This window comes from Capsicum annuum, chromosome 3 (assembly GCF_002878395.1).
Source record: "Capsicum annuum cultivar UCD-10X-F1 chromosome 3, UCD10Xv1.1, whole genome shotgun sequence".
NCBI lineage: Eukaryota > Viridiplantae > Streptophyta > Magnoliopsida > Solanales > Solanaceae > Capsicum > Capsicum annuum.
This window is the reverse complement of record NC_061113.1, coordinates 134,154,983-134,168,581: the sequence shown is the minus strand read 5'-3', so window position 1 is coordinate 134,168,581 and position 13,599 is coordinate 134,154,983. Positions and strand designations below refer to the sequence as shown.

Here is a 13,599-nt window from a genome sequence, read left to right as displayed (position 1 = left end):
AGCAAGGATTCACATTCCTTTCAGTTCAATGTATAAAATCTAGCTCTAATTTCAGAGGTATAAAGAAAATCATCCGATGAAATGCATCTACATTTATGAGACCATTTGTTCCAACTAAAAATGAAGCCTGAACAAGCTTTACAAAAGATAGATAAATCAACACAAAGAAAGACTAACTTGCACAATGCTTCTTTGTAGAAATTGAATTCAGTTCACAACACATGGAAGATGGCACTGATGATCACTCACAGTGACGGAACAAGACCTTTAACAAAAGGAAATCAAGATATATAAGAACACCAAAAAATCAAGGGGATTCATCAAATATAGTGCAATTTCCCAGAAAAGGTGTCAATTGACACCCCTTTGAGCAAGGTAGTCTGCCACTGATCACTCACGTGACAAATGTTCGCAATAATATAATTCTTTACATCAGCAAAACCCTTACTCTTTCTGGGGGTTAATGAGAGCAAGGTATAAAGCCCACCACTTGATGCTTATTTTCAACACCTTGCTCTGGGATTGAAGCACAATCACAGAATTAATAAATCAATAACTCTTTTGATGGAACTGCTGGTCAAGGTGCAGAAAGATGAAGGAAATAATGGCCTTAGAGAAATGCGATTAGAGATCTGCACCATCTAATTCTTGTACAAAAGGCTATTCATCTTGATATCGAGCAAAAAGTTCAGAATATAGTGTAGTGAACCTCTAGTGGTGATAAGCACCACTGGAATGAAACTAATTCGCAATCCAAACTTTTGACTTGATGAAATTGAGGCGGTTTTTAGTTAGAGTTAACTTCTCTTCCGCCTCTGCTACTTTTTCTCGGACACCACGAACAATATCCTCAGGAGCTTTATCTACAAACTGCATATAGAAACTCTATAAGTTCCGTGACATAGAAAATGGAAATGGAAGTGCATAATATTGTTAAATTTTAACTATATCCTGTTTTGACAGTCAAGGAGAGTTCTTTTTTATGTTTGTTTGAGAAAAATGTTTTGAAACTTGAGAATATCCAGGAATAAGTGGAACACTAATTTTCCATGTCAGGTATTTTAAAATGCATTCACTATCAAATTTGCGAAGTTGCACTTGGTAACCGTCAGGTATCATGAATGCACACCAAGTAGTTAATAGTAGAAAACCATACGTTCATGAAATAAAGGGAAATGTAGTGAATCTTTATTTCTAATTTGCAACATGTGGACACATTTGCCACTCAGTACTATATTTAACTTGCAATGAATTTTTCTGTACCAAATTCTGATGTAATTTTACGTTTGGCATTCAATTAATTTTATCCAGCAAAATGAGCAAGTCAAGGACTCACACTTGAAGAATTCAAACGAGCCACCAGTCCATCATATTCAGCTTGCATCTTGACAAGGCGCTTAGAGAGACGCTGCACTTCAGCAGAGATGTCCACCATATCTGATAGAGGAAGATAAGCTTCCAGACCTTCACCAGCAACAATGTGGACAGACTGATCTGCATCTCCTGCAATTCATCTCATATTAAGATAACACAACAAGGACACAAACATTAAACTAGAACGCTCTAACCCACACGGGGTTTATCAACCTTTCACAAAATGTGGCACTCAAAATCGAATACCTGGAGGAGATTCTACAAAATTGACATTTCCCAAATCCAGTCTTGAAAGAAGAGCCAAAACTTCCCTTTCTCCCTGCATTAAGTGACAGCAATGTGTTTAAATCAAGATTGGCATAAGAAAAATTCTAGTAAGAAAAATGCATTTCAAAAGAACAATAAAAGTGACTAATCTGTTATAATATGGTCGCCTTGAGCTAAGCTGACTTCACTGACTCAGGAGGCAGATGGTAATCCTCAGCAGAAGTAAGTATCTCTGTACTACATCTTTTAACTAAATTTCAGTCTAAATAGTACGTCTGTGGTGCATTGGTGATAACTATGTTTTTCGAATAGATTTTTTTAGTATTACCTTGTGTGTGTCTTGTTTTTGTTATTATCCTTTACTATCTGTTATTATAGTATTACCTTGTGGTTGCATGCTTTTATGTGTTTTGTTTGTTATATTGGTATCTTTCCTGAGCCGAGGGTCTATCGGAAACAGCCTCTCTACTTCATCTGAGGTAGTGGGATGGACTGCGTACACTTTACCTTTCCCAGACCCCACTTGATGGGAATACACCGGGTATGTTGTTGTTGTTGTCAGTCTAAATATGATACGGAAATTCCTAGCTCAAAACCTTTCACAAGAAGCCAAGCACGTGAGTTGCAATGACTCCAAGCCTTGTTCATGCAAATGGCCGTGTGTGAGCTAGTACTTGATCCACCAAATGGTTTAAATATTTTTAAGTGTGAAGAGGAACCTTGAAGTGTAATAAACTTACACTCCAAGGCCACCCCATGGCAAGGGTTAAATGGTCATTTTATCTTTAATTTGTGGGGTAATATAAATAGACAACATTAGGGTTATTTTGCCTTAGTTCATTCATAATATTGAAGACAACTACATTGTAATATTTGTGAACTGCTCTCTTCACTTGAGAAGCCCCAAAACCGAAGTTCACAAGGAGAGTGATCTTTGTGTTGTATCTTGGCTAGAAACTAGGATCTTGGGGTTCTTTGAGTTCCTCTTGGTCCAAGTAAGAACTTGGTGTTGATATTCACTAGTCTTAGGGTCCTTTCTCATTGTTAGGGTTCTTAGATCTTTGAATATTGTATGTCAAGTTTCTATCTCTTTTGTAATCTTGTTAACATTGTGTTGTTGACTCTAAAAGTCTAGTGAAGCCGTATGGGGCTCTTTCGATTCACTAGCATTGTTGCCTTGTTATTCATCTCATTTTCTCGTTCAAAACACAAACTCAAAGTCTAGTGGAGCCGTGTGAGACCTATTTCGATTCACTAGCAACTTGTTGTTCCTGTGTTGGTTGAAATCTCTTGATACACACATAGTCTTGTATCATTTGGTATCAAAGCTCAAAGCTTGGTTTTGTTCTTACAAAACCAATCTTGGGAAGCTCATACCAAAAGTGTGTTCTTGAACATTTTGGCCGAAAAATGCTTGTTAGATCTACAATAATTTTGTTTGTCTAGTTTGTTTCTTATGTTGATTTCTTTCTCATCAACACAAAAGGTGTCTAAAGCTAAGTTGAGCTTAACATATTGACATTGCTATTGTGAACTTTAAGTGGTAGTATGATGAACTTAAAGTAGGCCGAGTTGTGTGTTGTTGTTGCTTGATGTTTAAAGTGGGCTGCTGTTGGTGAATTGTGGTTGTGTTCTTGAAGTATTGTTGTGGTGTTCATCTTGATCTTCTCCTCATCTCATGTCTTCACCACTATAAAGACTAAAATAGATCCAAAAAGGTTGCAAGACAAAGTTGTAAAGTTGTTTGTGAGAAGACTTGCCAACATCACTTCCTTGATTTAACAACCACTTTTCCTTAAAACAAGGAGCCTTGTCTTGTGGAACTAGTAAAATCAAGCCTCACCTTTTGAGTTGGAAAAAGTTGAAAAAGTTACAAGACTTCACTTTCCCTCCAAAAGCAAAGTCATCCATTACAAAAATTGTGAAGATTAAGGCTTCAAGTTGATGAACAAAATGTATGGACCCGTGACCAATACTATGCTGCCACGTCACCTTAATCACTGTTCACGTCATTAATTAAGCTCAATTTGGATATTCTAGTTTCTAATTATTGATTCTTAGTTTCTTCTAATTGACTCGAGAACAAATCAGCAAGCTAGTACATTCCTACTAGATTGTCAATTAGTCCTTTGAAGCCTTGTATTCGTGTCATTATTTGTTTGTGTGCTTTTGTCGTTTGAATATGTTGTAACTCCTTGACTTTAGTCCGACGGGAATTCTTTGAGTTTCAAACAAGAATCCAATTCGGACAAGAGCATACTCAAACCTTAAGGAATCCAATTCGGACAAGAGCATACTCAAACCTTAAGGATTCATGGGTTACTAGTCAATCTACAACACTTGTGGAGCTCGAGTATGAGTAATCCGAGATTGTGGGTGAGGAAAGGTTTTAAACTAACTTGTTTGTTGCTTGTGTAGGTGATACCTTGACAATAGAGGGATCCAAGTCTCAAAACGTGGATTCTAATGAAATGGAGAATATGAGGGTCACTTTTGAGGCTATGACCCGAACTCTTGAAAGGTTGAGTACAAAAGTGTAATACCCCAATCGTTTCTTAAGCCTAAATCCATCTTTTGAGTGAATATGGATGACTTACAAATTGATTGTTATTTATCTCATGTTGCATTTCCCTAAATTCTACTCTCGATCATGTGGAGAATTGGATAAGCTTTCCATCGACATAAGATTCACCCGAATCGGACACCTGGTGAGGAAGTTAAAGCCATTTTATAATTCCCCGAGACTCTAACCAATAATGCAACCATGAATCAAGCTCTTGAGAAATAAATTATAGTGTTTTGGTTGTTTTCTAATCAAGGATGGTGTGTATTAAGGCCTTAAAGATGTTCTAACGACTGGGCAAATGAAAACATTCCTTACCGATTGAGTTCTTGGGAAGGATATTGGAACAGTCAACTTCAAACAAGCATATCTCTCATTTTATCCTCTTTATGCTACTTTTTTTTAACATTGGTAAATTGGTATTCTTCAGCATTAGGATATTGCTGGCCACCTTCAAAAATTACATAACCTTAATCGGAATTATAGATTTCCTATTAGATCTACAATCTCATCTACATTCACTATACACAATTGTTTACACCAAAATAGTAAAGATACTAAACAATTCCATTTTACTTTTTGATTATCTTCAAAACATCTCCCATTTTTTTCTATCCATATAGACCACCATATGCATGATGGAATAAGCTTCCACCACCTCTTCTGAGTCTTGCTTCCCCTTGTGTGCTAAGGCATGGACCAACGGTAACTGTTGATGTTAAGAAAGAGTTCCTAGAGTTGAGTTGAATACTTGCAATGCATAAATAAGTGACTATTAGTCTTCCTTGTCAGGTTGCATAGAAAACATCTAGGGACTAGCATCCTTCCTTTCTTCTGAAGGATTTCTTGGGTAAGACATGCTCTTTTGATCACTAGCCACGTGAAACACTTCACCTTTATAGGAATCAAGTCTCTCCATATGGTCTTCCATTGATGGTTATTATTTCCAGGTCCCAATTGTATCCCTTGTTTGTATGCACTATTACCTATGAACTTTCCATCCTTGTTGTGTTTCCAAATGATCTTGTCTGGTACATTTGTGTCTAGTTTAGTTCCTTCCAGCTTTTCCAGTAGGAGAGCCACCCTATCTACTTCCCAGTCATTGAGTAGCCATATGAAAGAGAGATTCCACCCGTGTGCAAACCAACATTCATTGACCCTACTTTCTGGATTGGTGCTAATTGAGAAGAGGTCCGGAAATAACGCACTCAAAGGATTTTGATCAATCCAACCATCTTTCCAAAACTTGAACTTGTTGCCATTTCCTACTTTGAGAATCACATTTTTTTCCATGCAAATTCACAAATTTTTTATAGTTCTCCACACTCCCCATCCATATGGTAATGTGACTGCCTCTGTGCACCAGGGGTTCAACTCACCATACTTTGCTACTATCACCTCCTTCCAAAGAGTTCTCTCTTCGCTGATGTACCTCCACAACCACTTCATTAGAAGATTTTTATTTTGAATACTTAGGTTTCTGATGCCCAAGCCTCCTCTATCTTTGCTCAACATGACACTATTCCATTTCACTAAGTAATAACCCTTGCTTTCTTTGCCCTCTTGCCAGAGAAAGTTCCTTCGAAGTCTATCTAGTATTTTGACCACTTTTAAAGGAATAGGGAATAAGGACATCACATAAGTGTGAAGAGAGTCCAAGACAGGATTAATCAAAACCATTCTACCCCCCAAAGAGATATATTGTGATTTCCATCGAGTCAGTTTCTTTTCTGCTTTCTCTAGGATCCCATCCCATATCTCCACTGCTTTGTGTTTGCTTCCTACGAGCATACCCAAATACGTGGTTGGCAATCCCTCAATTTTGCATCCCAGTAACCAATTCATGAATCTGAGGTACATCTTTGATAGGAATCAAACAACTTTTTCCTCAATTTACCCTTCGACCTGATACTGCTTCAAAAATGATCAGGATCAACCTGATGTAATTCAATTGCTCCTCCTCTGGCTCACACATGATAATGGTCTCATCTGCATATAGTAAGTGACTGATCTCTTTTCTCACTCCTAGCGTGTCCCCTATAAGAAAGCCTCTGATCCATCTCTATCGTATAGCTATTCTCATCATGCTATCAAATCCTTCCATTGCCAAAATAAAGAGAAAAGGGGATAGAGGATCCCCTTGTCTGAACCCTCTTACAGATGGAAAGAATTTAACTGGTTCACCATTAACTAAAACTGAAAATCTCACCGTCTTTATACAAGCTTATATCCATTTCAACCATTTGCTACCAAGACCTATTTGTTTCAAGATGTTGAGAAGGAAGGACCAATTTACATGGTCATAAGCTTTCTGGATGTCCAATTTGCATAGTAGCCCTGCATCTCCACTTTTCATCCTAGAGTCTATACATTCACTGGCTATGAGTGCGGTATCCATGATTTGTCTTCCCTTTATAAAGGCCATTTGATTTTTATTTACCAGCTTGCTCACCACCTTTTTAAGCCTTTCTGCCAGCAACTTAGCTATGATCTTGTACACCCCTCCTATTAGACTGATTGGTCTATAATCATTCAACTCCGAAGCTCCCACCTTTTTAGGGATTAGAGCTATAAAAGTTGCATTGAAATTCTTTTCAAAAGTATGATTGGAGTAGAAATCAGACAGAGTGTTGATCATATCTAATCCCTTCTTGAATTTCTTCCTCTTCAAAAGGTTTTTGCAACCAAGTTCGTTCCTCCTCAGAAATCATAGTGACATCTGGTATGTTAAGATCAGGTTTCCATTGTTCAGACTCTTTGAATAGATTCATGTAGAAATCGTGCACTGCCTCCTTGATTATAATTGGATCTTTCACCATGACTCCTTCCACTTGAAGTTGTTCCATAAAATTGAACCTCCTGTGTGAAGTTGTAATTCTATGAAAGAACTTTGTGTTCTTATCACCACTCTTCAACCATTGTATCCTTGACCTTTGTTTCCAAGCTATCTTCTCATTTTTTACTATCTCTTCAAACTCCATCGCCAAATTGGTCTTTTGTATAACTTCATCATCAGTGAGGATTCTGTGTTCCTGGACGTTTTCTAGGGTTGTAATCTAGTTCAAAATGTCCTCTTTTCTTTGCTTCCAGTTACCTTTGTTGTCCCTACTCTACTTTTTCAATTCAGCCTATAGTAACTTCAACTTTTCCACTAGTATGAAGCCTGCTCCTCCTTAAACATTGAAGGAGTTCCACCATTCTTTTACTTTGTCATTGAATCCCTTCACTTCCAGCCACCATGTTTCGAATTTGAAGTAGGTTTTCCTCCACTCCCAGTCCCCACATGTCAAGGCAATGGAGTTGTGATCGGAAGTCAGTCTTGGTAGCACATCTTGCCTGATCTGTAAAAAACTTTCCCCCCATTGTGTACAATGTAGGAATCTATCAATCCTTGAAGCAGTTTTGTTATTCTCTCCTCCCCTCCAGGTATATGATCCTCCAAATAAAGGAGGATCAACCAGCTCCAGTTCCTCGATACATGAGTAAAACTCTACCATAGCACCATTCAGTCTCGTACAATTTGTTCTTTCAAAAGGGAATCTGGTAATATTAAAGTCGCCGCACACTACCCATGGCCCACTATATCTACTTCTGATAGTTACCAACTCCTTCCACAATATCTTCCTGATTCTTCTATTGCAATTTGCATAGACTGCAGTGATGGAAAAGCTAAAATCATCATTTACCCCAGTGAATTTCCCAGTAACACTTTGATCACCAACCTTCATCATTTCTCCTATCCACACCCTTTTATCCCATAGAACTAAGATTCCGCCACTGCTCCCTACAGCCTCTTTATGAAATTCCCCCACCCATGTATTACTCCATATACTTCGTAGCATACCATCTACAAGACCTTCTAGCTTTGTTTCAACTAGAACATAAATATCCGCATCCCATTGACATAGTAATTTCCTAACCGTGTCCCTTTTTCACCCTATTTAACCCCCTCACATTCCATGATACTAGCTTTACTTTCATTGATTTGTTAAAGCTAGCATTCTCCCATTAGATCTTGGTTCCCCATCTTTGAAGTTCATGTCAAAAAACAGATTCCTCACCTCTTTTGGAACTATAGTTTTAGAGCTTGAGTCCTGTAAGCTCTCCCTTTGTCCTTTCTCCTTGTTCCTCCTTTGATCCATCTTGTTTGACATCGTATAGGCTTCATTTTTACACTCTTTAAAATCTACTCCAAACTGTCGTCCAAGTTTGATCATATTTGTTTGAACCCAATTTGTAGCAGCTGAAGCAAGATCCTCCTCTTGTGCACTGTTGATAACCTGTAAAGGTTCCGGTTCTGCACACATTACTAGAAGAGATTCCGAAAAGTCCACCTCCTCCTCTTTAATTCTTTTTCCTTCATTGTTCTTCATTGTTGATTCCCCTTTTTTGTGGACGTGTACGTCTAATTGCTTTTGATTCAGCTGCACGTTCTTCTCTTTTTTCCTTCTCTCTGTTGCTTCTATATTGAGTTCGTCCTCCCCTTTGAAATAAACAAAATACAGACTCTTGCATGCCTTTGTATTTGTTCTGTTAATGAACTCCGTAAAAGGATCTATAAAGGGCTTCTTCTTTTGTTGTGGGCCTGAATCAGTTGGGCTTGATTGCCTTTCAAATTAAATGAAGTGTTTTCCTGGTCCACCACAAAAACCCTGATTTTGAATTTCTTTCTCTCTGCCCATCTCTCTTTCCAGCTGTCCACAACTAGGTCCTCCTACACACAACTCCCGCTCTCCTAAGTGGGACCCCACAGAAAGCATATGCCCCTTGTCAGTCCACCTTTCCCTTTTTTTGCTTATCTCGTATTTCGATATACTCTCTTCAGTAAACTTCATTCCTCTGTTGTGAAAAGCCTCCATAGGCATAGCTGTGCTAGGATTTGACTTATTTTCTTTTAACCTGTCATCGTCGTTCATCTTCTCCGGTGATCTTTTCCGGTAAGTTGCTGGTTCCTCACACCATATCGGCAGAGAAAAGGTCAGATTTTCATCATCGACTTCAATGGAGAACGGGATTTTTTTCCCTTGGTCCTTTTACTCTGATTCTGGCCCATCTCAAGTGGTTTCTGAGCTCAGTCTCTTCTTCATTCTCCAGCCACCCTCCACATTCATCACCAATCTTTTTCATATTATCAGAATTCCATAGTTGCAGAGGGAGACCCAAAAACCTGATCCAGTAGCAATCAAATCTCGTAGTGTCTGGAAGGGCTATTTTTGTTGGATTCCATTCTCCCATCAGAATGTGATCAGCTGCTCTACTTGTTTGGAACTCGAACAAAAAATTGAATCCATCCATGTCATAGACCTGAAGGTTTGGGACTCCTTTCCAAGTCTGAGTTGCCCACCTTCTAACGTCATTGCAAGTGGGAGTTTCTTCTCCACCGGTGAATGTACCAACCAGGCATCTCCGAAGCAGAGATTTTTCCTCCTGATTGAGATTTTTTGCTCCCTTTATGGGATCCTCTCCACCTGCATCCTTCCTCTGGTCCCATCTGTTTTTTGTAATAGCTCCTTTAAAGTTTACCCGCCCCGTAATGATGTTCCTATTTGTATCCGTTTCTGTAATGAATTTGCCCTGTGTAATTGACACTCTGTCAATGAGATCATCAATTTTGTTTGCCACTCTTTCCCACCCCTTATTAAATTGGTTCTCAGGTAATATGATCACGGTTCTGTTCTGTCCCTTAACAGCAATGATTGAGATGAAACGTCCATATTTATTGACCTTTTGAGTGCAATATATATGTGTTGCCAAGTCTCTGCATCTCCAAGACTTAAAGTTATTCCCCCTGTTTTCCGATGCTTCACGCAACATCTTACACAGCCAGATTAGGACTCCCCTACTGATTGTCATCCTTATCATTGAGAGTTTCGCGCGCTCTACCCAGTCAAACCATATACATGTCTGAAAAGTAGGCTGTGATGTCATAAGATTTGGTCCCCATTCTGAAAAACACTCGATTATCCATTTCCAAGGGAAAAAAAACGGAAGATTATGGTATTTTGAATGATTTGGAGATAGTCTCCGATGGTGAAGGACCACCGGAGTAGAATTTCAGAAGCCCTGAAGGGGCTTCCAAAAGATTGTCTCGGGAAAAGTGCCTGGGAGCTTTTTGACTATGAAAAGTAACTTTGTGCTACTTACACTATATTTCATATGTGATCATTCCTAATCTTATCAAATTATCTATGTACTACTTACACTCACTATTAACTGAGATCATTTCTAACCTTCAAATTTTGTATGTGTAGTCTTCCAGAATATAGAGAAAATATTTTCTTCAACATGTATCCGTTTCATGAAACATGATAGCAATGGGACGAGTTGGAAGAGGAATTCCTAATTCTTACATGGATGAGACTGATCACACCTGATTAGTGAGAAATTCTGACACCAATCATTTACGAGTGAGTATCACACCAAGAATTTACAAGCAGATCCGAGGAATGAAGGGAGAGGAATTAGAATAGAAAGAGATGGATCAACATTCTGTTTGTCCGTGCAAAAAAGGAGGAAAAGATGAGATAATAGTTCCTATTGAATTGATTATCAACAATGTCAAAGCAGGCTCCTTGGTTGACAATCTTAGTCTATGAACAATATGGTCTGTATCGATCAAAAACTGAATAATAAGGGATGTAATTATTCTGATTGTAGAGACAAAATACTTATAATGTCGTATCAAATGTTATGGAATATCCTTCAGTATCTCCTACAAAAATCCGTATCTAGACATATTTTGAACCTAGGACTATTTAAACCTAAAATTTCATTAATCTGATTAAATTTCCATGGGTCCAAAAATTTTAAGTGGGCCTGCACTTTGTCATTTCTCTTGATTAATAACACAGGAAAATGAATAAAGTGGAGAGCTGAGCTTACAGAGATATACTGAATGACATCTGTATTTGCAACGATAGATGCAGAAATAAGCTTTGCTGGCTCAACTGCATACTCTGCGCGGACATTTCTGATGGCTCTAGTCTGAATTGATGGAAGGGACAAATTATCCAGGATAACTAAAATTAAAGATAATGAAAATTATGACAAAAAAGAAACTGAAAGTCAAACTCACAAATGCCTGTAAATTCTCGAACTTTTTTATGGAATCAATATTCCTGGGAAGTGAGGTAGGTGGCCACGCAGATACTATGAGAGCCTCCCCTCTACTGGGTAATGCCTGCAGGAACAAGAGAGTCAAACTGCAATGGGAACAGCATGTACCCTTAAACTATTTCGCGGTTGAAGCAAAAACTAGATGTTCTTATAAGATTTTCCAGATTTTGGAGTAGGCCAAGTTACTACAACCCTCATCAGCTTGTAGGCCTGTGGCCAAATAAAGCTGATATTTAGAAATATATTAAGAATAATTGAACAGTAACATCAACATTGAAGCTGATATAAGAATCTTAACTTTTTTCCAATGTTAACCAAGATTGGGAAAAAACAGGTACCCACTTTCAATTCCTTTTTTATTTGAAAGTGGATACCACACTTCAGCTATTTTTTATCAGAATTAGAAATTTATATCAGCTTTAACATTGACAATAATTCATCAATTATTTACTACCACTTCCAAATTTTGCAGTCTATTTTCTTTTCTAGTTTTACTATAAAGCAACAGGACTCAGATCAATAACACAAGCAAATACCCCTAAAAGAAGAAACCCGATCAAATAAGTCATAGTTGAATGACTTACCAGTTTCTGCTAACTGATTAAGATACTAACGCATTTCGGGAAATCACAGCCTAGGGAATCTGACAGTTAGGTGGAAGGTCAAGCAACATAAAACAAAGAAGTATTTTTTGCATGCCATTTCAATTGATAGTGCAGATTCACAGGGACTAGACCTTTCACAGATATGATATTACTTTTTTGAAATGATCGCAGACATGATTATGCTAAAGAATGGTAATAAGTTGGTTGACTATGACCCCAAAAGATGCAAATTAGTTGAGAGAGGATTAGGACCCAAAGTTATCGATCAGAATTAGAATTTATAAGCTTAATATACTTGTGACTTTGTCTGAAAAGTATTGATAAACTATAAGTTGCTCATTTCTTTTTCCCTTTTCTTTTGGGTCAGTCGGGTTGCATTCACCAGAGGTTGGCTGTCATATAAATGATAGTAACTGTTGTTAAAAAGCTCGCCTAAGATATGTTTAAGCTTTGGAGCACAGTGAAGTGCTTATTGTGCATTTCACTTCGCTTAGTTGGCACCAAGCTTGTACCTCTTCAACCTTGTAAATATGGTTAACAAAGTAATTGTAAACAAAATATTTTGATTGAATTGCTAGTAATTAGGTATAAGAAATTAGAGATTTAGAAAAAGAAAACTAACCATCAAATACTCAACTAAATACTAAGAAGTTAAAACTACATACCTTCATCTAGTTAAAAATTTAAAATGGTTTGTGAACTTGATTGACATAATTCTATTCCTATATTTTGCTTAATTGTAGTTTGGTCAATTCTTGTGTCCAAATAATTGTTATTTCTGCTCGTAGTAATATTTTCTTGTATTACATTTTAACTTTTGTTTGTCTTAATTAGTGCTTTATTCACCTAAAGTTTCAATTGCACTAGGCGCTTAAAGCGCCAGCAGAGAGCCTTTCTACGCTTTTCTTTTTTTAAAAGGCAGCACAGTGCACGAAACATCTAGTGTTCATGCAGGGTGCGGGGAAGGGCCACACCCCGGGGGGTGTTATGTTGGATTCTCGTTTTGACTACTCTATTTAACAAGCTTTATCTCCTTCAAAGTTGCCTCAATGAAACACCTATTTTTAAGTGGAAAAAACAAAAAAAGAACTACCTCATTGTAAACTAACTTAAATTAAGATAATTCATACATCTCACATATTTTCATGTAAGATTTAGTTACCAAGAGGCAAATGATATGGATCTTTTGTTATTCCACTGTAATATTAAGATTTGTGGAGTAAGAAACTCTGTCCCATAGATTGCAGGTTCTCATTAATATCTGATCGCATAATCCTCACTCATCTTGGATCATCAGATTTGACATTAAGCAAACCTATACAAAACAATAAAAGTGACTGATCAAAGCACAAACTAATGGGACATATCACATCACCTGCCAGATCTCCTCAGTTACGAAAGGCATAAATGGATGTAGCAATTTAAGAATGTTCTCAAAAATGTATAGCAGAGCTGCTTGTGATACAGAAGCAACAGAGTAATCTCCAGAGTGATACAGACGAGCTTTACTAGCTTCAATGTACCTTGAAAAATAGACAGGGATTCAGGGAAAGAAGAGAGAAAAAAACTATAAGCTATACTATCTTCAGCTTAGGTCTAGAAGAAGATAGGATGAATTAAAGGGGAAAAAATGAAACAGAGCAGGTCAGTTCTATGTTTTTTCTTTACTCAGAA

General features: G+C 37.6%; 1 protein-coding gene across 2 annotated transcripts in view; it reads right to left on the bottom strand.

Annotated features, from left to right (window-relative positions):
* Positions 1–266: 266 nt before the first annotated feature.
* Positions 267–13,599, bottom strand: part of LOC107863740 (valine--tRNA ligase, chloroplastic/mitochondrial 2) — an 85,048-nt gene continuing 71,715 nt past the window's right edge. For both annotated transcript variants that reach the window (XM_016709850.2, XM_047408307.1), the window contains 6 exons: positions 13,301–13,448; positions 11,280–11,384; positions 11,087–11,188; positions 1,621–1,693; positions 1,337–1,503; positions 267–870 (listed from right to left, as the gene is read on the bottom strand). In XM_016709850.2, coding sequence (XP_016565336.2) covers positions 742–870; positions 1,337–1,503; positions 1,621–1,693; positions 11,087–11,188; positions 11,280–11,384; positions 13,301–13,448 — 724 coding nt within the window. In that variant the 3' untranslated portion in view covers positions 267–741. The remainder of the gene's footprint in view (positions 871–1,336; positions 1,504–1,620; positions 1,694–11,086; positions 11,189–11,279; positions 11,385–13,300; positions 13,449–13,599) is intronic.